At 40.3% G+C, this 25,385-nt stretch overlaps 2 protein-coding genes across 3 annotated transcripts in view; one reads left to right on the forward strand and one right to left on the reverse strand.

Annotated features, from left to right (window-relative positions):
* wdr75 (WD repeat domain 75) lies at positions 1-21,573 on the forward strand. 2 transcript variants are annotated; one of them, XM_085135433.1, is made up of 21 exons: positions 1-141; positions 405-534; positions 3,517-3,582; positions 4,096-4,195; positions 4,609-4,733; positions 5,665-5,735; positions 6,156-6,272; positions 6,383-6,471; positions 6,976-7,134; positions 7,374-7,433; positions 8,981-9,096; positions 9,176-9,351; positions 9,461-9,627; positions 9,831-10,011; positions 12,054-12,145; positions 12,321-12,416; positions 13,368-13,537; positions 14,562-14,621; positions 16,081-16,227; positions 16,338-16,429; positions 17,143-21,573. In XM_085135433.1, exons 1-21 carry the CDS (start codon positions 56-58, stop codon positions 17,354-17,356), a joined length of 2,514 nt encoding a protein of 837 aa, XP_084991559.1. In that variant the 5' UTR covers positions 1-55; the 3' UTR covers positions 17,357-21,573. The 2 variants fall into 2 exon arrangements, with proteins under 2 accessions (XP_084991559.1, XP_084991560.1); XM_085135434.1 differs by having other exon boundaries at positions 9,461-9,618.
* Positions 21,271-25,385, reverse strand: part of slc40a1 (solute carrier family 40 member 1) — a 12,798-nt gene continuing 8,683 nt past the window's right edge. Inside the window, exon 8 of the mRNA XM_085135438.1 lies at positions 21,271-24,863. Within this exon, the coding sequence (XP_084991564.1) occupies positions 24,547-24,863 (317 nt within the window). The 3' untranslated portion in view covers positions 21,271-24,546. The remainder of the gene's footprint in view (positions 24,864-25,385) is intronic.

A 25,385-nucleotide genomic window follows, 5' to 3' on the forward strand; every position in this document is an offset into this window, starting at 1 on the left:
GTGCTGACCGAGTGAGGAGGAGCGCTCAGAGGTGAGAGTTCACTCCGGTAAAAACATGGTTGAGCACGGGGATATCCGCGTGGTTCACTGCGGCGGCAGTAAAATAAACTTCAGGGATCCTGTGATAACGCACGACTCCAGGTGAGCGAGTGTTTTAACCTGCCGATGTTTCATATTTAGTGGAAAGGTCTCGCGCGGTTCGTGTCGTTTGTGTTAGCCTCAGAGCTGAGGCTGTTAGCATTAGCTTGAGAAGCTGCTGGATATTCCTGCTACTGTTTACAGCATAGTATCAGCAGCTCGTCTCAGCTCCGTGACTCTAACTGAGCCACAGACCAAGACTGAGCTGTGTCCCGGTCCCTACATGTTTGTTTGATGTTTGTTTCCTCATATTTGTATCGCTGCAGGTTCCTTCTGTGCGCCTCCGGAGAGGCTGTGAAGGTGTTCAGCACCTCCACAGAGGAGTGTATCCACGAGCTGCGGGGTCACACCGAGCTGGTGACAGGTGTGCTGCTCAGACCCTCAAACCACTTACAGGTACAGTCACCTCTCCACCTAGAAAAACGAGTTTTTTCAATACGTCTTTATCCAGAAACTCGCTGATATTCATTTAATGTTAGAAAATACAGGAAACAGTAGAATAGCTGCTGAAGCCACTTTTTCTTTATGAGTAACGTGTAAGTATTTATTATTTATTAAGTTTAGGTCAATCCCCCAACTCTGCTCAAACAAGAATCAGATCTCTTTTTATTTTTTATTTATTTACTTACTCATTATTCTCATTACTCACTCTGTTGGTTCAGGCCAGAAAGCAAAGTAAGTAAACTCTTGATTTTCTGTTCCTGAAAGAGCCCTAACTTAAACTCTGAGTCAGTTACCATGCTTGAGTCGTGGCTCAAGCACGTTCATCATAGTTTAAATCCCCTTGTTTTACACAACAGAATACAGCCTCACATCTGCAGCTAAACACTCCAATAGCTTTTGTAATAGCTTTAACCTGGATGGATTGGGCACTAGTTATCATGGAAATGGAGCCTGGGAACCATTCCTGGTACCTGACTCCTTCCCTCCTGCTCCTCATACACTCACCCGCTGCTTTATTAGGTACACCTTTGGGCCACCTTTTGTCTTCAGAGCTACCTTACTTCAAGGCACAGATTCAAAAAGCTGCTGGAAACATGCCTCAGAGATTTTGGTCCATGTTGACACGATAACATACAGATGTGTCTCTTGCAAATCCATGATGGAAATGGCCTGTTCCACCACATCCCTCAGGGATAACTCAGGGGTTCACTGAGCAAATGCTGATCAACGTTTCTGGGTCCAAAAAGTTGGCTTTTAAGACTTTGAGTTTGTTAAACCTCCTTTTCAGCAGGACCCTATTTTTTTCCCTCACTTATTTTTTAATTGTTTTTATTCTCTGTATTTTTCTTTTTTATTATTATTATTGTTTTTGGGTTTATATATATATATATATATATATATATATATATATATATATATATATATATATATATATATATATATATATATATATGCAACGATACTCCTATCGATATTGAACCGTTCGATACAGTGCTTTCGGTTCGGTATGCATATGTATCGAACAATACAAAATTTTTAATTTATTTTATCAACTTTCCTTCTGATGGTGCTGTCTGTGTTGAGCGCTCAGTGGATCTGCGCTCGACAGTGCAGCCTAGGCGGAGTAGTCGAACGCAGATTCACTGAGCACAGCGCAAGCTAGCAGACAGAAGTTAAGCTCTCCTTGCAACATGGCAAATTGAACCTCCCCCACCCTCATTCAGATCTGGCGTTTGGAACTATTTTGGTTTTCATGTGAAGTATGACCCTGAAGGTAAGCGTGTCATGGACTAAAGTAAAACAGTATGTTGGATGTGCCAGCAATGCTCAATTACATGGGTGGGAACTAGTGTGTTAGCGCAGTTAGCTCGTTAACGTGTTGGCCGTCCAGCCCCACGCACGGGGCGATCCGTGGTAGCTCGTTAACGGAGATTTGCCGTGTTGTGGCGTTAACGTCATTTCAATGAGATTTACGCTGACAGCACTAGTGGGAACACAACGAATATGACTGCACATTTATGCTGACATCATCCTAGTGCAAAGACAAGTGGAAGCAGAGAAAAACAACAAGCAGGCATGCTACAAACTTTACCCGAGTCATTTAGACAGCGGTTAGCACATGATTCTCCTTATGGGGACCTGATATGTTTAATATGCTGCTGAGAATATAGCCCAGAAGAAGCGTATAGTATAGCTTTTATTTTGGAAAGAGCCATTTCTCTGTAATAAACTCTCTTTTCCAAAGATGAGTGATTCCTCAATCAGATACAGGGCTCGCAAAATCGCTAGCGATTTTTCCAGTCGGGCTACCAAAATCTCTCTGCCCTGCCCGTCGGCCTATCGTAGGAAGGAAAAATCTATGTCAATGCTTTTGCATTCTTTCAGAAATGTAGCTGGGTAATTATGTCATTGGCATCGGTGAGCCACTGTCAATATGTGACATATTGAAATCGCGTTTGAATTTGCGCTTGTTTTTTGCTTTCACTTTGCAATCGCGTGAACTGTGTATAGAGAGCGACAGTACTGATTGGTGAGTGATGATAATTTGCGCACCAATTCCTCTGACATCGTCTTATCAATCATTAGCTTACTATGCAAACGTGACAAGTGAAATCTCCTGCAGCAAGCTTAAACATGTGAGAAGTTGATCGCACAGAGAATCGCTGAGCATTAAGTGAGTGCGTGTGTCAAAGCAGCAGGATATATATTTTAGTTCTGCTGAGCCAAATAAGACGGGTCAGGGTGAAGAAGTGACAGCCAAAGAAAAGCTTACCACAAAACGGAAAAGTTATGACAAATCAGACTATAAGGCAAAAAGAAAGTGCAGCTTTATGGTTTCATGGACAAAAGAATTTCTGTGGCTGCAATATGACGAGCTAAATAACCAGGGCTGCACATAAGTGGTCTGCAGGTGCGCATTCGCTGTCAAAATAAAAAATGTGCACAAGATAAGAAGTTGCAACTCGTGTTTGCGTACATAAGATTTTCTGGAGGAGGACAGACATTTGTTTAGAACTCTTAAAGATGTCGAAGAAGCTCCTTTAAGCAATTACTGTGATGTACCTCCGCCTCCAAAGAAATGTCAGAAGGAGTCCGAACCACAAAAGAAGCGCGTATTCTCGGAAAAGTGGTTGCAGGAGGTGAGCTGGCTTCAAACAAATGATGAACGCACAGAGATATGGTGCAGAATGTGCCGTGAAAATTTAATAAATGACAAATTAAAAAGGCATGAACTTTTTTTTTTGTATCGAAAAAATATCGAACCGTGACACCAAAGTATCGAACTGAACCGAACCGTGAATTTTGTGTATCGTTGCACCCCATATATATATATATATATATATATATATATATATATATATATATATATATATATATATATATATATATACAGTTCATTGTTATGTCTCACACTGTGCTTGTGTTGTGCTGCAGGTTTACTCTTCATCGCTAGATGGCACTGTCAGACTCTGGGACTTCACAGACGGGATTCTTATTAAGGTTTGTCGTTGAGTCTTGTTGTTTCTCTCCTGTCTTTTCTGTTACTGTGGATCATCTAACTCCAGCTGCAACACACACTTTCCTATTTTATCTCTGTTTATAAAAGTGAAATGAAGGGTTTACTTATTATTAGGCAGCCCTCAAACAGTTAGAGTGAGCAGGGCACCTGTGATCAGTCTGCGAACATACAGATGATGCAGATCCTGGATCGGATAATAAAGGAAATGTGTTCTATCTTCTGTGCTTTGACTGCATAACTGAATTTTCTTGAGCTATCAGCAGTTTTAGTTCTGAAACATTTCCTCTGTATGTCCTTGTGGCTGAATTATTTAACTAATTATATATATTTTTTGTAAATGAACTCTCATATAAATGAATTGTTTCACCTTAAATTAGCCACAAAACATGGAAATTCAGCAGAAAAAGGAGTAGAGGTGTTTATGACGAGGTTTGTGGGTCCGGTTTAAGAGCCCATGTTTCTCAGATGCATGACAGCTGTGTGGTCTCTTCTAGACTTGTGTCATTGGATACCCAATCTACTCCATCTACGCCTCTGCCAAACATGAAAACGTCATCTTTATTGTTGCATCCATCCCGAGTGACAAAAGAGCGGGTAAGTGTGACATCAGAGCGCCATTCAGACTCCATTTGTGAAGTAAAGTTTGTAAAGTTTCTAGAACTCAGTGTGAATCTGTTACACCACCGTCTGAGGGGTAAAGGAAGAGTCCCCAAACAAGGGTTATTAATAAAGTGTGATATTTATTTAATCGCAGGCTACTGCAGGGTGACCCAAGGGGGAAAATAACAGAGTGATGCTTCTAAGGGCAAGAAGTAAAAAAACTAGCCAGGCAGATACCTGTATGTGTCATACCTCTTCATGTTGAATGTTATTGCTTGTTTTGGAATAGTTTTAATGTGTTGGAGTCACCAGGTCGTCCTCGAACCAGCTTTAAGATGTGGGAAGAAGAAAGTTTTTTAGAGGTCACTGAATGGAAATGTGTGAAAAAGGCTGATTTGTGTTTGCAGACCGTTTCCAGCTGGTTGTGGTCCATCTGCCACAGAGTGGAGATCAACTGATGGAGGCTCAAGAACTTTCTGCCGTACTCAGCGGCGTCAGCCCCAACCCAGCAGCCATCGCCTTTGGCAGAGGGGTACGTACATGCCGCCACAGCTCATACCAAGAACTGACTGCGTCGACTTAATCTGTCAGGAACTTTAGTTTGACAACTGAAGTTTCTCGAGGAAATAGTATTTTAGAGGGGAGTATATGAAAGAAAGCTAATGCTTCTTCGCTGCAGATTATTTTAGTGAATAAATTATCAGCTGTTCCCAGTGAGTTCCTCATCCTCCATTAGCTTTCAGCTCCTTCGTCTTGGACTGCAGCCGGTGTTCTTTGCTAGCCCAGCACCACATGAACCAGTTCTTCCTCTGCTACAGGCTCTGATTGGAGTGATTCTCCAGCTAATCACAGAACTATAAAAACAAGGAGAACTGTTGCGAGCTGCATCCCACAGTGTAGAATGATGTTGGAGTCAGTCTGACTGCAGGATTTTTTGGGGGGAAAGGTGCTGGGTGGTACCGAGGCTGGCAGGGAAAGAACAAGGCAGTGAGGAGTGGAGGTTGAGGTAACAGGCTAGCAGTGCTGCAACCTTCAAAATAAGAGCCAGGGATTGTCCACTAGTCCACCTTTTGTGCAATACTTTGTTAATAGTCAACGGTGCAATGGACTTCCATACTTGAAATGTGCAATTCACTTGTATTTTTATTTTTTATTCCTATTTATTCTATTTATCCCCTTTGTATATTTTTGGAAACTCTTGTCTTGTCTTATCTTAGTCAATGTTGTCAGAGAAAATACAAATTATTAAAGGACCAGACTTTGGTGACATGAATGTGCCAAAGAAGTTTGCCTGAGGAAGCAGAAATGTGGAGCTTGTGCACACTTCAGGGTGTTATAAGTCCAAAACTCTTTATCATTGTACTTCACTGTGTTCAGCAGACAACAGTTCAAACGTTACTTCAGACTGAAATGTTTTAAATCTAAATGTGTCTGATGCTTATCGCCTGCTTTAATCTTCACAGGGAGAATTTATTGCTTCAGTGAACGACTTGCAGCTGGAGGTCTATTTCTTCAAGAAGCAGAAGTCGTACAGGTGAGAGTGAAGATGGTCACTGGAGGTGACTTAGATATTTAAAATTCAGGCTCCTATTTATTTCTCCTGTTCCAACGCTGAATGATTATTTTAGAGTTTTGTTTAAGGCTTCAGGCCGCTCTGAATGCTCAGTTTCACACAGGAGAAAAACGTCTCTTATGTGGTCATATCAGTTGTGTTCTGCTTGAGAGGTAGAGCCAATCAGGGGAAAGTACTTCAAGTGTCAGAGATTCTATATTATTTAAAAAACTTTTACAGCTGCTGGGCTAGATGTTAATTTTAAAAGGTTATCGTGTTAGTTTTATATATATATTTTTTTGTCATGGAGAGAAGCAGTGCTGCTGTCACACATGACAAAGGCCATGTTGTGTTGGCTGATGTTCAGTAACACCAAACATCTGTCCTGGTGCTGGTTTTTAGGTTTTTCCTGAAAGAAGACAACAAAAAGGGCGGCTGGAACACATTCACATGCGTCACCTGTCACCCGAAAGATGACTGCATCGCCACGGGACACGAAGACGGGAAGATCCGCCTGTGGTGAGGGACCTCGACAGAAACAAACGCAGATTATCGATGATCCAGCTCTTAAACTTCTGCTGCTCGCTGGTTTTGCGTTGTAAAACTGACATTCCTGCTCATCCTTTTAGGAGAAACTTTAACCACAAGAAGGAGTACACGTACTCCACTCTGCACTGGCACCACAGCACCGTCAGCTCGCTCTGCTTCACTCCAGAAGGTATTCATAGCTGTATTATAGTTATTACCTGGTTCCCACGATCGTTAGGAAGTCCTTAATAATCTGAAATTGAAATAACAATTAAAATGGTATCAAAATATCTTATATTATACCTTTTTGTGGGTATTATATTTGAAGAAGTTGTGAGAGTCAGTAGAATAATTTTTAAAGTTGTTTGCTTAACTTTATTTTGTGCTCCTTTATTTCTTTAGTAACTTGGATCAAAACAGTAGGGGTGATATTTAGATTTATTTATTTATTTTTAAATCAAATTATCAAAAACACAATAAAAAAAAGGACTTTCTAAAAGTAAAAATATTTTCATTTTCTTGAAATCATCCATTTTTGCTACAGTCGTTGCAGTTTTTACAGAAAGTGTAAACCAACTTACTAACACAGCATGAACTTGCACATGTATATATTCTTCCAAGGAACAAGGAAACAAACATAAATCACTCCTCTGTGTGTTACGGTTTTAGTTATGTATTTCTTTTGTATTGTCAGGGACCAACCTGCTGAGTGGAGGTGTGGAGTCTGTGCTCGTCCAGTGGAGGTACAACCAAGAGAGCGAGCGGGACTTCCTGCCCCGCCTGGGTGCCGCCATCACTCACATCATCGTCTCACCTGATGGATCGCTATTCTGTACCTCACACAGTGACAACAGTAAGGAGTCTCAGCCTGCAGGATTTCAATGCAAATACACACAAATTATTGTCAGTGAAATTCGGTGAACTTGGTCCATTCTTTCAAATCAAGTCGTGCACCTCTCAGATTTCACTAAATTGATTTCAGAGCATTTGAGTCACTCAAATAAAATGCAGTTAAACGCCTCAGGCTCCAAACTCATTTTCTGCTTCAGCGATTTTCTTGTTTATTAAAGGTTTTGTTTCCCTTCCTTATAGAGATCACCATCATCCAGAGTTGCGTTAAAGTGTCTGCTGTCATTCAGGGCCTGGTCAAAGGTGAGTACATACTGTAAGGTGACTTTTGAGCATGATGTGTGTATAAATGATAAACACATCATGTAAATGATCTGTGCAGTTCTAGGAAAACATGAAGCCTTTAATGCACTAATGTTATTTTAAGATGTGTTTTATTGATCCCTAAAGTACAGAAGCCAACACATGAAAAACAACAAAATAACTCTGAAAGTTTAAAAAAAAATATACCAAAGGAGCTCATTTAAATAGAAAATAGGTCATGATCTGCACCATAGACTTCATTATAGAATGTAAAAGAAAGGAAGGCAGTCAGACAGTAATTCTTTGCTTATTTTCTAACTAACACAAATTTTTAGCATCAGTAACACTGCTGAGGTGTATGTGACACTAAAAGTGATCCTAAAATGTGCATTTGCAACATGTTTTTGAACCTGCATGAACATTAGCACGACTTTGAAATGCCATTGTTGGAATTTGTCACCAAAATTGAAGCAAAATAAAGAATTGTCACCATAGTGCTGGAAATTTAGCGAAAGAGCTTAGCGAATGACAGTTTCAGAATGATGCCGTAAGGAGCTTAAATATAAAATAAATTCAGGTGTGAAGTGGAAAAGATTTCTGCATCACTCGGGATCAACATGCGGTTACCACAGTAACTGCGTCAGCTAACGGAGGAATCCAAACAGTGTGATTCAAATTGAAAAGTGCAGTGACGAAACGATACCACATTCGAGTCCATTTGCATAGGTGTATTCCCACACAGAGTGGAGGATTATGGGTACACAGCCTACACAGACATTCTCCACCAAACCAGCAGCATGAATCTCAAAGTGGATGACTCATGTAGGTGGAGTGGTTGAAAAGTGGGTTGGAACAGGAAAGCTGAGTGCACAACAGCATAACCAGCAGACAGTGGAGATGACAGTTAGCAACGCTGAACATAGGATCAACACACGATCATCCGTGAGCATCAGTATGAGCACGTTATTCAATATTCACACCACAAAAACATTCCTTCACCACAGCTAGTGCACTCCCAAATTTTTCTCGGTTTAACATCTCATCGTCTGCTGGAAAAGTCCGGAAGCTAGGTACGGACATCAGAGTGTTCCCGACGGTCATAAATAAGGTCACTAAACTCATTAAGCTATTATTTCACATTTCTCACGATGATCGCTGGAACGGTCACACACTCAATGTGGTGGACAGCAGTCAGATAATGTGTGCATGATGTCACATGAGAAACCACCACACTGAAGAAAAACCACAAGTAGATTTGAAAAACAAAGTGCAAACCAACTAACTTTATCTTCACATAAAACGCAAAAAGAAATAGAAATTTGCTTTGTTACCATGATAAAGGTGTTAAAACAAAAGAAGCACCAAAAAAACCCATTTGAACAAATGCACCAAGCAGGGAAAACAAGTAACGGTTATTGACTGGTGATGTGAGAGTGGAGGAAATGTAGTTTAAACAATTAATGACATCATAAGTTTGTATCAGAAAGAAATAAAATAATGTCTGAGTATGTGGGGTTAATCCTCTTTAAACCTGTTTTCTTGTTCAGGCGACAGCATCAGGACAGACATGATGATGGATCCTCGCAGCAAAGCTCTGGTGCTAAACGGGAAACCCGGACATTTGCAGTTTTACTCGCTCCAAAGAGACAAACTGCTGTACAATGTAAGCTCTCAGCAGGTCTCACACACGGATGGATTTGAAAGTGTGGAAACTAGGTTAACATTGTCTGTTTCTCCCACAGCTGGACATCGTGCAGCAGGAGTACATTCATGAATCGGGCCTGCAGCAGTTCGAGGTGGTAAAAGCGGCGTTTGACGCCTCCGGCTCGTGGTTGGCGACGGTGGAGGAAAGACATCAGAAAGCTGCTGAGCTGGAGCTGAACCTGAAGCTGTGGGCTTTCGATGAACAGACGCAGAGGTACAGATGTTACAGCTGTTTGTCTGTGGGCTGCAGGGTCAGTCAAGGTTTCTCTTTCATGTGATGAAAATAGTGTAACAATAACCAGCCACACCCCTGTCACGTGCAGTTTTGTGCTGAACACGACCATCTCGGCCCCCCACGACGCCCAGATTACCGCCATGTGCTTTTGCCAGGCCGCCGACAGCCAGACCACCCTGCTGGTCTCCACCAGCAAAGATGGACACTTCAAAGCCTGGCAGCTCGCCGCTCCGGCCCACACAGAAGGTACAGACGGTAAGCAGTCAACCAGAAAAGCCAACCACCTAAATTCTCATAATATTAACTGTTTAATGGAGGTTTTTAAGTTTCTACCAGTGTGCTTTTCAGAACATCACGCTGAACATGAGGTTTAAGCCAAATTAGGCTTGCTTTTCTTTCCCCTTCACACAGTAATTCAGCTTATGTCTGTCTCTCTCTTTGTTTCCTCTGACTTGCAGATGAAGGTCCTTCCTGGTTATGTGATTTTGTCAGTGCCTATCACGGCCTGGTGCCCGAATGCTGTAGCTTCTCGGCTGACGGCTCTCTGCTAGCCGTCGCCTTTCAGGAGGTGGTGACCGTGTGGAGCCCCTCCACCTGGGAGCTCCTGACAACCCTGTCGCAGCCGCCGGGAGCTGTCAGGTCAGCACGTAGACACACACAGAACAGGTCAAATATCAGCACCGTCACGGTGACCGGTTTAAGCTTGTAGCGTTAGTTAACCCCGTCAAGTCCTCATTCCTCTTCAAAGAGCGTAGACACACACACACACACACACACACACACACAGAACGGGTCAAATATCAGCACCGTCATGGTGAATGGCTTAAGTTTGTTACAAGTTATTATCAAAACTTGCACAAGTAAAAAGCCAATAAGAGGAATTCCCAGACTGTGTAAACCTGTTTATCAGGTTTAACTGGTGAAGATGCATCTCTTCAGCTGCTGCCATCAGACAGGTGTTTCAAACAGACGCGCTAAAGTTAAACGCGCGTTAAAGACAGACCGGTTGTTGAATTTGCCAAAATTTGAATTTTTTTCAGATTTTTTGCATTATTATAGATTAAGCCGTTAAATAATGTGTCGTGGTGTCATAGGTTTAATAAAGTATTTAGAAAAATTAACTGAAGAAATGAGATAACCAAGTTAAAGTCCTAAAATGTTTCCTAAAATGTCAAAACCTCAAACTTCACAAGCAGTGACATCACGCTCTCATTATTTTCCATTAATTTTAAGTTAAAAAATGTCAAATTGAATGTGTGTTGTTTAGTAACGATTCACCAAGATCAGTCACACTCCATGTGGTGTTATAACCACACGTTAAAGATGGAAAAGTGGTCTGCATCACTGGCGGGGCAAATTTCACTGGCTGACCAGCTGTGGTCGCGCCCTCGGGCGAGAGCAGGGGGCTTTATCCTCGTAGCTGAGAGGTTTGCTGGACGAGGATTTGTGTCGTGGTGCTTTATTTTCAGTTCAACCATTAAATGACTTTCTCTGAAAGCAGTTTTAGAGATATTTGCACCATGTGTGCTTGTAACCACGGTGATGACACTTAGGTCAAGGCTTCAAAATCAGGGCTTCACAAATTAGTATGCATCAGCACTTTGGTTGTGTCCATCTTTTATAAACAGTCCAGGTGAGTACGGAGTGTAGAGTTTTTGTTTTAGAATAGAATAGCTCTTTATTGTCACTATACATGTTATTCACAGTGTTTACCGCTTGACAATAAAACCTGTGCAACTCGAGCAACAGTGAACATTTGGCTAAAACGGGGGATGTGCTCCAACGTTCACTGCCAGCAGCTGTTCTGAATGAGTTAAGCAGGTTTTTCCGACAGAAGTTCGGAGCTTTGTTTCTCAGAGCACCGAAGGATTTTTAACCTTCTGTGCAAAAACGAGCGCTGTCCTTTCGTAACACTGCTCAAGTCTTCAAAAATGTTGGCACGTTTCCCCTCAGCTGACAAGAGGCCCACAGAGGTCACTGAGGACGTGAAACTACTGCTGCTGGTTTCTGTACCACTTTTTTGAAATAATCCCTGAAAAACAGAGTCAGCTTTTAGCACGTTTGTAGGAAAAACAAAAAGAGATGACTTGCAGTTTGTCTTAAAATGAAGGAAACAGAATGTTAAAATCACTTGAAGGGTCATTACTGGACATTTATTTGTGTTTCCTCTCACATGAATCTCAGTTTGTCTGAACTTAAAGTGCGTAAAAGCCTCTCTGGCCAAAAAGTCAGTCACCCTCTGACAGCTTTCTTTAAATAAGCACACAGTTTCTGTGTAATTTGAAATTCAGATGTGAAGAGACTGACAGATGTTTAGACAGCTGCCCGTTGCTACCCCTTACATAACCATCACCTATAGATGTCCAGAGCTGAGTCACCAGATCTCAGTCATTAATAATGTTTGCCCTCGCCTGCTGAGGAATAATTATAATTACAACACTTTACCTCATCTGAGTCACTTTAAAAGGAAAACATTTGTTTTTATAATAGGAATGTCTGTTTGTGATTTTCTGTGCTCTTAGCTCTGAGTGGGTCTTTGCATGTTCTCATTTCAAGTTCCCAAGTGCAAAAGCTAATCCTGAGAAGTATGCGTGGTGTGAGGAGCTGGTTGGTTGGGAATTGCACTTCAGATTATTTAACCACGAGATAAATAAAAAGGACCTTTTTTTCCCCTCCATCAGTGATCTTTGTTTTGGGCGACTGAGCTGTTCCAAGTATCTGCTGGGAACCACTGCCAGCAATCTGCTCTGCTGGAACCTCCTCACCTGCTCTTGTAAGACTTCCCCCTATGTACAACTGTGCAACTTAATAAACTATTTTTATCCCAAAAGTCTGAACAGATTCTAACATATCCTTAAAAAAAGCTCTCAGATATGAGAGGTCTGTTGACTGGTTAAAAAAAAATCTGTTTTTCCCCTCCATGTCTTCCTCTGTGTCCGATTTGGCAGTGGAGTGGACCACTTCCATGGATGTCAGGCGGCTGCTGGCCGACCCCCTCTCCGAGAACATGGCTGCCTTTTGCTATCAGAGCGGATCCACTGACCGTAAGCTTCAGACCGTCCACGTTAAAACTGCACAAAAGGCATCTGAGAACTCTAACATGATTGGCTCATAGTGGTGCTGTAACCTTAAGATTGGACCCAACAACGAAATCCAGTTTAATTTGACTCAAATAAAAAGGCCACTCTGGTTTCTCAGAATCAGAATTACCTTTTAATGCAGAGTTTAGACACGAATGAGGAATTTGTCTTTGAGTTGTTGTTCAAAAAACAGGTGTATAGATTGTAATATATGGTATATATAGTGTATGCATTTTCCTCACAACAGACAGACACACACAAAATTAGAATGCATACTATCTACCTGCAGATGTAAGCATGGAAATTAAGAAATCTCGCAGAAAAGAACCAAACTGTGTTTACTCACAGCAGCAAGTCAATGTGGAGGACCGAAAGTGCCAAAATAAAAATAAAATTGTAGTAGTACTTACTTTTCAATAATCCCACCAATGGAAAAAAAAATCAGATATGTTGATTAGTAAATTATTCTGCCACCAAATTCATCAAGAATTGATATTAAAAACTAAATGTTTATGTAAAATGTGACTTAAACATATATTAAACTGAGGGTTCTATTTCATTTTTAATTAATCCCTGATTCATTTTTACTAATTTATTTGGAAGTTCATTAATTTAATTATGTATTTATTCACCAATTAACAATGGGAAACTTAATTAGCAAGTTAATAATTAGCTGTATTTATACAGTCTTAAATAAATGCACAGGCAAAATAAAATTTTAGCCCACATTTAATAAATAAAAAGACTAAATGTGATTTTTATGTTATTTTTGATGTATTTAATGACAGGTTAATACATAAACCTAATTGGTAACTTATCCAATAATGTGGAAGATAAAGGTGCTGTCCACACACAATTTCTTTTGTGACTTTTTGAATCGTTTTATATCGCTGTTTCTCTCTTTCCTGCTTTCAGTGTTTGTGTTCAAGCCCAGCGAGCCTCGGCCACTGTTTTCCCATAAGGCTGTGTGCTCGGGGAAGGTGACTCAGGCCGTCTTCGCTCCCAGGGAGGAGATGCTGGAGAGCTGCGAGGAGAGCAGCCAGTGGCTGAACCGCTCTCAGCTTTACTTCCTCACTCAGCAGATGGTAAACAACATTTCAAGTTCTGCTGAAGAAAAACAGAACGAGAAGTCGACTTAAATGCTGCTTATGTGCCGGGTCGGCCTGTTTTTTATTGGCAGGGAGAGTCCGTTTAAATCATAAACACTGCTTTTTATTACTATAATATAAAATATGCAAGTATATTTAAGGAACTCTGTTGGATTTGAGTCTGAAAGAAAGACTTGTGAGAGTTGTGAGTGCTCTAAAGCAAGTGCTACACCTACAGGATGTTTGGCGCCTTGCTTTGTTGCTGATTATAAGGTCAGTCAGGTCACTAAAGGCATGGCGTGTCTTGCAGGAATGTCATAGCTCAGCTCTTTTAGAGCCCACCCCCCCCGAAGACTGAAGAGTCCCTCTTCTAATTTTAGGACAAAAGATGAGACCTTTACATATGTGACATTCCTACACCTCCATCTGACTGAAGGTACAGGAGCGGCTGTAGATGTGAAAAATTCAGCTTTACAGTCCTCTGAAGGTGCTTTAGAGGTGCTTCCAGTATTTCCAAGGGGGGATAATGAATGTGGCAGGCACAGGTGTTTGTTTGAAAGTTAAAGGACAAAAATGGCTCCAGAATGAGTCCCAGCTTTACCGTCGTGAGTTTTGGTGTCTGCTCAAACAGCTGTTTTTTGTTGTTGTTTTTTTCACTTTCCAAACTGACTGACAATCTGTAATGTATCTGTGTAAAAGCTTTGTCCCTGCAGGACTGAACCTGAACTAGTTTCCACAGCACTGAGAATCACTCTGGACTTAGTGGAGAGATAAGATACTGGCAGATGACCTCGTAACTGATAGTTTTTGTAAACATCCTTATCTAAACTCAAAGTGTCTGCAGTGAAGAATTAGTTTATGCAGTCAAGCCAAAGGAAAATTATTTGATAAATAGTATTAATCTATTACTATTATTACTACTACTATTACTACTACTACTATTATTTCATAATAGTTTATGAAACGCTTTCATCATGATAGAAATAAGTACTTTATGCTGACTGTGGACTCTTCCCTGCAGGATCTCATGACATTCACCACCAAAGCTGAGGAGGACAGGCTGCTGGCATCCAGCAAACAGGTGAGCTCCTCCCATTGGTTTTACATCAAACATTTGGACTTTTATTTGACCTCGTAACACATTTTTCACTTTAAAGTAAGGACCTGCCCACACACTTTGATCTGATTGTGTTTATGTTCAGAGCTTGTGTGAATTAGGGGTCAGTGCAACCACAATAATAGACTTGCTCTTCAGAACTTCCTGTTCCATGTGCTGGGTGGTGTTTATAAAACAGCAGTGGGCTGGAAAGGTACTGCAGAGGGTGTGAGAAGGTTTTTACAGTAAATATATTATTTAGGTAAAGTTTACCTGAAATATTTTCTTATAAAACAAGAAACTGAACCAAGGTGCAAAATTAATCAGTTATTCTTAATTTACTGTTGGAGAAAAGATCAGAAGAATCAGTGAAAACACAAGGAAGGAAATACTTCAGCCTGTGTGCAGCTGGGTTTAAATGCTTGGTTGGGGCACAGAGGAAGATATTGAGATTCTGAAATGAGCCGTGTCTGAAATTTGTGGTTGGTGTGCAGTTTCCCACGCACACATTTTACTTTGGTGGGCTGCCCGAGTTTTTCTGGGGCTAATTTTAGCATTTATTATTTAAGTAGACACTAGAGAAGAGAGGTCTGACCTCTGGCTGTTGAAAGTTCAGTTGCTCTTACTGTCTCCTATTTTAACCACCAGTGATGACAGTCCTCCTTTTGCTGTGAGGAGCTCCTGTGAGCTCCTACTGAGGTGGAGGACTCGGTAGGATTAAACAATGCTAAAAGTGTGTGGGGTAGGATCTAAATCTGTGGGAAACAGCTAATAAAGAGGCCCGTGCAGTTTCTCCATTAATCTCCACGGTTTACCAGGGGGTGACCAGATCCCAACATGTGTGGGGTATGTTAGTAAGACGTGAAGCACGTGTTTGTTTTGAATATGACCGTTACAACTCCCTCCCTGAGTAAATATTGTAAGAGGAAGCCAAAGTTCAGTCTTGTGTCTTCTTAATGTTTTCTCTTTTCATCCTAATAAAGTTTAAAAGTTGTTGAGGAGGACAGAGGATGAATATGCTGAGTAGTTCCACATAAAGCGGGACACCTGGCCTCACAAAGCCTAAACATGATGGAGATTAACCCTAATCTGGTCACTGGCCACCTGGTAGAGGTTAAATTACCCAGGATGCTGCATACTGGGCATGTTTAGTGTTTTTGAGCTGTAGAGAGACCAGAGTTGATACCTGAGGGCGAACAGTGAAGTAAAACATATCAAATAAAAGTCAAACTGTGAGCTGGACTGAGGATTTGTTCTATTTGTTTTCTTCGGAAAGGAACCCGGAGGGTGAAAGAAGTCCATTGTTCTTATCTGAAGTTACAAAACCCTCCAGCGAAAAAGCCATCTGTTGATCCAGCTCCTTTCCCAGCCTCAGCTCTGAGAAATGCTCCTCTGCTCTCAGTTTCTCATTAATAACACATGTTTCTTGTTTTCTCCTCTCAAGCTTGTGATTGACGACAGCGTAGCCATGACGCCTTTCTATCTATTGTTGGGGAAACACAGACCGCAGCAACAGGAGCATCAGGACTCCGACAGCAGCCTGTGGGCGGAGAGAACGGCGCTGCCGCAGACCTCTGCCTCCATCAAAGAGGTTGGTTGGTTGTCCCTCCAGGGATCCCGTCCCTTTTGTGCTGTACGTAACTACAAATGATGGCGTTTTAAGACTTCATTGTTGTTGCTGTTTTTTCCCCTTTTTTCCAGCTCCTGCAGACCCCAGCTCACGTGCTGCCCTCCACCTCATACCTGTGCTCCATGTTTGTTCAGTCTCTGCTCATCTCTGTCTCAGACGCCAGGTCAGTAATCCAGCTTTTCCTGAATAATTGTTGAAGCCGCTGAAGTTGTTTGTTTCCTACTGAGCGTATACACAAGGTGTGATCAGACCTAAAAAAGTCAAAATCCATAACTGGTTTAAATTTGTCCAGTTTTTCACTCAAGATCATCTTCCCAGGTATCTGCAGACAGCTTCTGGCGTGGCTGCTATTTGTAGATCTCTCAGTGAAACAGAAAACACAAAATGCATTCAGCAAGCAGGGAAAAGGTTTTAAAAATGATCCACACATCAGTTTAAAATAAATCAACATCAGACTTAAGTGCAGCACCCAGACTGGAATACAGACTAGAATAGAAATAATGTAAAAGTGTAAATATTTATACGAAAGATTCATAATGAAAACCTCTGTGAAAAAAATGAACATTTTTCCTGGAGAAACTTTAAAATGAGATGCCAGGGCTCGGTCTTAAAAGGCGAGAGACTCTGGGCAATATTAGCATTAAGAGAAGATGATAAAAGATTATTCAAATTAAAGTTTTAGATTTTCAGACTCTTTTAAGCCTCGTTTGGTCTGATAATCTCAGTGTGGATTAAGAAAATATAATTGAAACTGAGGCTTCACATGATTCAGCAGCACATGTGAAACTGAGGTCTGTTTATCTCTAAAAAATATGCTGAGTCACATTGGTGTTGATAATTTTTTTTGGGGGGGGGTTGATGTTCTCGTGGCCTCAGGGAGGAAAAGGCACGTGCAGAAGAAGAAATGGAGAGCGAGAAAGAGGAAGAGGACTCTGAGGAGGAAATGGAATCCAGCAGGTCCAAACCGGAGCTGGCGGCGGCAGCAGCGACAGAGTCGGACACCCCCGCCCTGACGAAGGCTCAGGTGAGAGAACTGAGGAGGGTGAGGAAGCTGGATCACAGCTGGCTCGCAGGCCTCCTGGACTCCTAACCAGAGCCTGTACGAGGTTTCCACCAGCAGCTCGGACGTTTTCTGTTTTATACCATTAAGTCAAAGTGGGCTTCTTCCACTTTGTCTCCCTGACTGGAAACAAATCTCTGTGCAAACACAAAGCACATATTTGATTACACAATCCTCAAGTCATTATTGGACAAGTTTATGACATCCAAACAATGGAACCCCTCCCAGCTTTTCCTCCGCTGTTGTACAGCGAGCGCGAGTTTCCACCAGTTTTCTTGCCAAAACTCTGGACTGAATTTTTGGTCTGGATTCTTTTCAATCCTCAATTGTTTTGTCTTATTCTTTTTTTTCTGTTTTGGAAAATAAATATTTGTACCAAACCAGAGTTCTGCTGCTTCTAGGTTTTTTTTTCACTGAAGCATAAAAATATTTCCTCTTATCTGTTCTCTCAGCATGCTTTCATGTATACAAAAAGCTGCAGTATCTGCTGTTTTTGAGAAATGTGACATTAACACTGTTGATGTTCCAGCTGCAGAGAAGCATCCCCGTCAAGCTCAGCATGGTGGTTTCACAACTTAAGTACTCCATAAGTGACACTATGAATAGGTGTTGAGTTGATCTGATTCTCCTGAACTTATGAAGCGACAAGGCACCAAAAAAGCACAGGATTTTGACCCACGTTTGTGTGCTTCAAAGACCTGTAACTATGAAAATATTCACAGTATGAAAGGAAAGTTTTGGCTCCATTAAATATAATGAAGTTGCTGAGAATCCCGATTTCTCTTTAACCATCCAAACGTCGCTGCTGTTTTAGTTTTCGCTCTCCGTTTACGTCCAAAGTTATAGTAGAGCTGTACGTTTTGTTTTCTTACTTCTAGTGTTTTAGAAGTCGTCTTGTTATAACATGGTTTATCGTCTTCATTATCTAACACACTAATCCAGACGGGTCATTTCATCAGGAAGTAGGATTTTTTTTTTTTTTTTTTGCTTTGTTTTAACTCCATTTTATTTTGGAAAACACTTATCTTTCCGGGGAATCTGGAAATTGTAGCTACAGTAAATAACCTTGGCTACACTGCTCAAGTAAATGATGGATTTGTTTTTTTTTTTGTTTTGGTTTGTTTTGTTTTTTTAATATAGTTTCCAAGTTTACATGACTTTCAGTATCTTCCGAGTTCAAGCTGTTTTCCATTATCAGTATAATGAAGGGTAAAGGTCATATATGGAACTTTGGTTGAACCACATTCAGTTCTGCTTTCATAAAGGGTCACAAGTTATTGTGACCCTTTTAGCAATGTAAAGGTTGAATAGCTTACGCATGGGCACTGCTGCTGTTTTTGATCAATGCCCATATTTTTGTGTGACCTCCAACCTTGAAATGTCTGATTACTGCTGCTATAAGGTTCGTTCGCACTCTTGAGTCCGGAAGTCTTGAACAAGCTGATTTCAGGCAGAGCTGCTGGTGTTTTGTTTTGTGTTTTTTTTCCCCAGGATTAGAGATGACGGTGCAGTTTCACATCAGCATCTTTCAGTTCCTTTCCTGATCAGGTGCTCTGACTGCTGAAAAATCATCTGTTGTTTCTTTTCACAGTAACTGATCAAACCGGGTCATTCTCATCTAGTCGTAAGCTTTATCCGTCACCTTTATTGACTCATTATAATTGAGGGATTGTAAAGCTGAGCTGGTATCTGTAAAAACACATAGGCCGCTGTGACCGTGTCATTATAACTTTGACCTAAACTCCAGTACAGTAATATTAATACCTCTACAGTATTAACCAAATCCAGAAAATCCCATGAAGGCTGTGTAAAATATAAATGAAATATAATTTAAAAATGGAATGAAATGATTTGCAAATCTCATAAATCTACTGGAGTGATTCATAATAAAATACAGAAAAGAATTATACAAATCTAAACTGGTAAAATGTACTATTTAAAAATAAATAAATTAGTTCATTCATTTTATAGTACTGGAGAATCTTTACCTTGACAGTATAAAGTGCCATGAGGAGACAATTGTGATTCATAAATAACATTTCCTGGAGTAGTTCCTGTGCAGGTATAGTGACCGTTAGGAGGAAATCATGGGACATTACCTGGAATCAAATTATGACTTTTTGTTTTTCTGAGCTTAAAAAAATATAGTTGTTTTTGTTTTAGCTCAACAGATTTTTTTTTTTAAATGCTTTAGGAAATAAAACTTTCTGTCTTGCAAAGGCTAATACAAGATACTTGATATTACCCTAATGGCTGTTTGCTAATCACAAAGCTATCAATAGTTGGCGTAACATCAAAGAAGGTTTGGGTGGGAAAATTTTCCTGCAAAACTTCCTGCACAGGTACAGTGATTCTTGGGGGAAAATGTTTTTCTTTTCAACCCATTAACATGAGATCTGGTATCACTCCCATGTCTGTTTGCTAATTACAAGTAGTTGGCATAGCAACTGCCGACAGCTTTCCCGCCCATAAAACAAAATAGCTTTCTGGTGGGAAAACGTTCCCTCTGAGGTCTCTGCCAGTTACAAAAGTATCCACATTTGGAATGCTAACTGCTGACAGCTGTAAAGCGAAATATTTTGAGAGTAGGAAATTTCCTGGAATTGTTCTTGCACAGGTAGTGATTGTTAAAAGGAAGTAATAACATTACCTAGAATCAAATTATATAATCTATTCTGTTTCGTTGTGTACCAGCTATTCTGGAAATGAAGCTGTAACTGTAATAAAGGTGTGCAGTGTATAGGTGGATATAGAGTTAAACACCTGATTACTGACTTGTAAAATTGAGCAATGTGAACCTCTAACACTTGCCTTTTTTATCAGCTGTAGGAGCAGGCACTGATGATTTCTTTGCAGATAGAATAAAAGTTTTATTTCTTTCCTGAAAACTTAGCAAATAGGTGAACACAGGGTTTGAATAAAACACACCTGTTGTTTAAGGCCTTTTCAAGGAGATAATATTTATGCTGTGCACACTTATCTGGAGACCTAGTTCTTGTCTGTAGACATTGGACTTTCACTAAGGTCAGAGGCCGGTTCTCTTCTAATTGTACAGTGATTAGGTATAATGGTACCAAATAGTGAATAGACAAAGTAATTTGACAGTAAAGATAAAAAAAAAAAAAAAAAAAAAAAAAAAAAAAAAAAACCTAAACAAAACATGTTCACATATTACAGTTTAGGCTGGTTCTTAACTCACTGAACACCCTGCACTCCTGGCTCCTGGATCCTGCACTAACATGACTCCTCATGTTCAAATCTATTAACATAAACCTATGTTAAACTGGATCAGACTACTTTTGTTGTTTCATTTAGCATATCATTGACTCTATCTCAAAATTTACCAATGTAGCCATTGTTTCATTCTTAGGAAGCATTAGAGAATTTTTCATTAGAGAATTTGAATCAAAAGATAAATTTCAGGGGAATCGAGGAGGGTCTAATTTACAACTTTTCCGTAGCTTTGTTTCAAGTAAAATCAGAGAGCTTGGATAACTCCAACATGATCCATGCTGCTTTAGTGGTCGAATGACAACTGCAGCTCTGCATAATTCTAGAAAATCTGCTCTCGTATCATCATCAACAAAAGCACAGGGTGTCAGTGGTGGACCTGCCAGTTCTGGTATGATATGGCAAATGGGTTTCAGGCTGCACAGTGCCGAGCAGCGAGGACAGGACCCACTACAGGACGCTGAGTCATGAGGCCACCCTCATTAAAGTTGAAGCTCGCTAATGTGCCTGAGCCTCAAATGCTCATTTGTTGCTCATGTTGTGCAAATCCAGCTCACTCTTTTGTGTTAAAGTTCAGGTCATCTGGCTCAGTTTAGCACCGGCTGCCTGGAGAAAAAGGAAATTAGCTGCTAACTCTGCTTTGGTATGTGACCTCACACAGTGGCAGCCAAGGCCAAGACTGGCACACACACAAACACGACTTTACAGAGAAGTGATTGTAAAGGTTTTCTTTATTTAACACACATCATGCACTACAACCAATACAAACCTCCTGATATTCAGTGGAGTGTGATTATTACACAAAAAGGATTTCTTAATGATTTGGTGCTTTTATTCTATCAAACTACAATAACACTGATATATAGAGTTTTATTTATATGTATATGTTTGTAGAAAGAGATGAAAGCAATAAAATACAGATGTGCTCAAATGAAAAGGAACTACAGCTTACAGAAAATAAAATCACAAAGTGTTGACACTACATATATAAAAATGTAAAAAAAAAAGTTTTCAAACAGCACAACAAGAGTATACACTCTGATTTTCTGTTTTCCAATTAAGTTTGTATCGACTCACAGCTAAATATATTTACATTAGAAAATATAGCATTCATGACCGTGTGGGATATTCCTGAATCAGCAGACCTGTTCTGAGAGCTGCTTTTGTTCCCGTGCGCAGACTGAATGTGAAGCAGGTGGAACATGAAAATAAAGCTCCTCCATCCTGTTTCACGGACCCTACAAAATGGCCCTCTGTTCTCCCACACCTGGTGCGGTTAACTCGCCTTCCAACCCAAACATGGCTACCCTCCGCGGCTGGAATTGTGGTTAACCTTTTCATCTGCGAGCACTGGCCAGTGTGGCGAGTCTGGTTTCCATTAAGGCGTGTGAAATTTCGGAGGTTCAGAGGTGGAAAGGATACAGGTAAAAATGCAAGGTAGGCAGACAACATGTTATTCCACTTACAACTGAAGGGTTGACTCTACGGGGAACAAAATAGACCTTTGGGGTTTTCAATGCTACGCTCTTTATATAGATATTGCTGTATTATAGTGATTCTGTAAAGGTCTGGAAACATTCATTTAAAAATTAAACTTTTTAATTTGTTTAATCACTTCATGGCAAAAACGGCATGCAGAATTGCCAAAAATCCCTAAATGGGTACGTTTTCAACCCCGGCTGAGTAAAAGTTGAGGGTTTTAGTGCCATAAAGTAATTTCAGATAAGACCTGCTGACTCAGATTCCTGGGTAGCTTTTTGAGGAAACGTGGGAGCGCCTGAGGTAAACCGAGGCTGTTTTTCACAGGAACTCGGGTAGGTTTTTTTCCCCTCATGACCATGTGGTAGTAGTGCTGGGTGTTGCAATATGTGCCGTAGTACCCTCCCGCCAAACAACGATATCTGAAGAGAGAACGCATTACTGTGCATGGTGCGGAGGGTTTTGGGTGAAGTCGGGACTTCAGATTTGTGCAAAATCATATTGAACTAATGCCTGATCACGCATTAGGTGTAAGGACAGAAGTCAATCACGTAAAGTGCCTGAGTTATAGACAATCACGACTGGAAAAAAATCACTCCAGAGAACTCAAAAGACTAAGATGTTCATATGAATCCATGCTAGAGCCGTTCAAGATTTACAAAACAACTTGTGGAGGTAAGGGTGGTATTCTGAGGAAAAAAATGAAATAAAATAAATGTAAAACAAATTTGGAAAGAAACTTGGATATATCTTCTTTTTATTAAAGTTGTAAATCTATACAACACTGTATATCTTAATATTCTGTAAGAGTAATTTCTCATTAATTTTAACTCAAAAACATTATAATCAGAATCATTACGACTTTTTCCAGATTTTTTTTCTATCATAAATTTACAACTTCTTTAAGAGAACTAAACTAAACACATTTGAGTCCAATTGTAATCTTCATAAATGTATGACTAAATTCTTGAAAAAGATATTTTTCTAGTACACTTTTGTAATAAATTTATTTTTATTTCAGAGAATATAAAGTATTTTTTCTTTAATGTCAAAATATCTACTGTTTTTTTTTCTGATAAATTTGCAATTTAAGAGTTAAATTAAGAGTTTCTTCTCACAAATTTAAAATGTAAATTTTAGAGACTAAAGAGGTAGTTTTGTAATCTCATAGAATACCTAAATTTCTTTGACTAATTTATTACTTAATCTTAGGAAATCTTTACTTTTCTTCTGCGTTTGTGATTATGCAGAAGATTATTATGCAGTTGTAATTTTTTCACATATATTTATGACCTCTTTTTTTTTCTAGACAACTTTCTCAAAAATTGTATTTCCCATAAATTTACAACTTTTTTTTCTCTCTTTTCCTCATAAATGATGTCCGTTTTCTGGCACTTTTGTGTTTTTGTATATTCATGTTTGTTTTAGTGTGATTTTACAGCTTTTTAGTCTTGGAGTTTCTTTCCACAAAAATTCACCACACTTCCTCCTTCTTCTCAAGTTTTTTTTTTTCAATCCTAGAACGGCCCTAACACATCTTCATATAATTGTTAACTACCAGAAAAAAAAGATTAGATACAATCTACAAGTGGGTTCAGATACAGTAAGATTTTCACTGGATGCAAAATATTGTGTATATTTGGAATGCTTAGACAGCCAAAACTGGTTTCCCTCACTTCCTTTTAAGCCATGTATGGACTTTAACTTTGGTAACTGCGAGCTATTGATAAGGGTGCATAGGATGTTTGTGTTTCATATGGCACAACTGCAAGCACACAACACAATACTGATGATACAGTCATTACAAAAACCACCGCCTGCATTTCCTGAATAAACACAGCTAAATGCTCAACACCACACATTAAAGAGACAAGATCCCAATTTTCTGTTTGGTTAAGTAAAAAGTATCCACAACCTGCTCATCACACACACACATATATATGTAAGCCAGCACAGAAAGCAGTCTATGAGAGAACAGTGAGCGGATGCAGCGACAGCACCAACGAACCCAAACTGAGAGGCAACCCGAGTGGCGTCCTGACTGTCAGGACCTCAGCTTCCTCTATGAGATTTCTCTCTCATTCTGCCCTTTTTTTGCTGAAGCACCTTTTAGAAATCTTTACAGCTACATGCGGGCTGTTAGGTGGAGAGGATTTTACACTGCACTGTCCATGATTTCTCCAACAGCACCTAGAAGCGATGGACCCCTGTTGGACAGCGCATGCATGTGTTAAGGAGCGTGGATCCATAGGTGTAAGGCTGAGGCGCTCATCTGACTCCCAGACTGAAAACGCTACAGAAACCCCTGCATTATCTAAACTTTCACTACTTTCTAACACTTTCTACTCTTCTGCTACTGCTAATGGTTAATGGCTACCGATAGCATGTTGTCTACGCTTTACGTTAGCACTCTGCCAGCTACAAGCTAAGATGTTAGTGAGATAAATAAGATGCAGGGCTAGTGTAAGGTTTGAGATGTATGTACCCAGGACAGAGTCTCTTTAATGGGATTAGACGGTGGTAGGAAGTGAAGGATTGTCAACCGCCTCCACCTTCTGCTCCGGCGAGCAGCAGAGGAAGAGGCGGTTGCCCAGGCTCCTGAAGGCAAACCGAAAGTACATCATATGGCCCATGGCCACAAAGGAGACAGAGATGATGACCAGAAGGCCAAAGGCTTCTGGGTTTGGGGCCAGAATCACCATGATGAAGTGCAGAAGGTCTAAGAGGTAATTCATGGAATTCTGGACGCCGTTGATCACACCTCGCTCTGACTCGATCACATTCTCCTGGATGAGCTGGGTCACTGTCAGGTCAAAAGACCACAGACCTGCAGGGTAGAGGCAGAGATCAACAGTCAGCTCTAATAATCTTTTTATATCCATAATAAAACAGCTTCAGTACGCAACAGTAGCTCTACTAAGAATAATGAGGCAATATTACTGGCATCAAAGGTTGCAGATACTGCAGAGGTCCTGTGGGACATTCTTACAAGTTATATAAAAGTCCAACTTGTCAAGCTGCTTGAGTCACCTGCCTGGAAGTGATAATTTCTAAAATTTGCTATCTGCTCAGAGGAAATGAACATGCCAATAAAGCATGAGCAGTAGTTCCTGAACACTCCAATTTCCTAACGAATAAAATAAACACACCTAAGAAAATGAACATCAGCACTTTGGAGTGCGTGGACCTTTTTTATTATCAGTGTTATGACTATAATGTGCAGTGAGACCTTCCCTGGAGTCCACTTAATAACCGCCTCTGTCCGTACACTGATCATCTCCAGCAGGTGTTTTTATAGAAATTTTGTTTGGAAGAACTATCAAACAACAGTATGACCGACCCTGTTGTT

Source organism: Neolamprologus multifasciatus, chromosome 16, assembly GCF_963576455.1.
Source record: "Neolamprologus multifasciatus chromosome 16, fNeoMul1.2, whole genome shotgun sequence".
In the NCBI taxonomy this organism is placed as follows: Eukaryota; Metazoa; Chordata; class Actinopteri; order Cichliformes; family Cichlidae; genus Neolamprologus; species Neolamprologus multifasciatus.

Excerpts from the sequence above, each read along its gene's own strand:
- wdr75 (XM_085135433.1), top strand. The coding sequence starts at position 56 with ATGGTTGAGCACGGGGATATCCGCGTGGTTCACTGCGGCGGCAGTAAA. Across the intron at positions 142-404 it reads GTGATAACGCACGACTCCAG|GTTCCTTCTGTGCGCCTCCG; the intron begins GTGAGCGAGTGT and ends GTATCGCTGCAG. Across the intron at positions 4,196-4,608 it reads CCCGAGTGACAAAAGAGCGG|ACCGTTTCCAGCTGGTTGTG; the intron begins GTAAGTGTGACA and ends TTGTGTTTGCAG.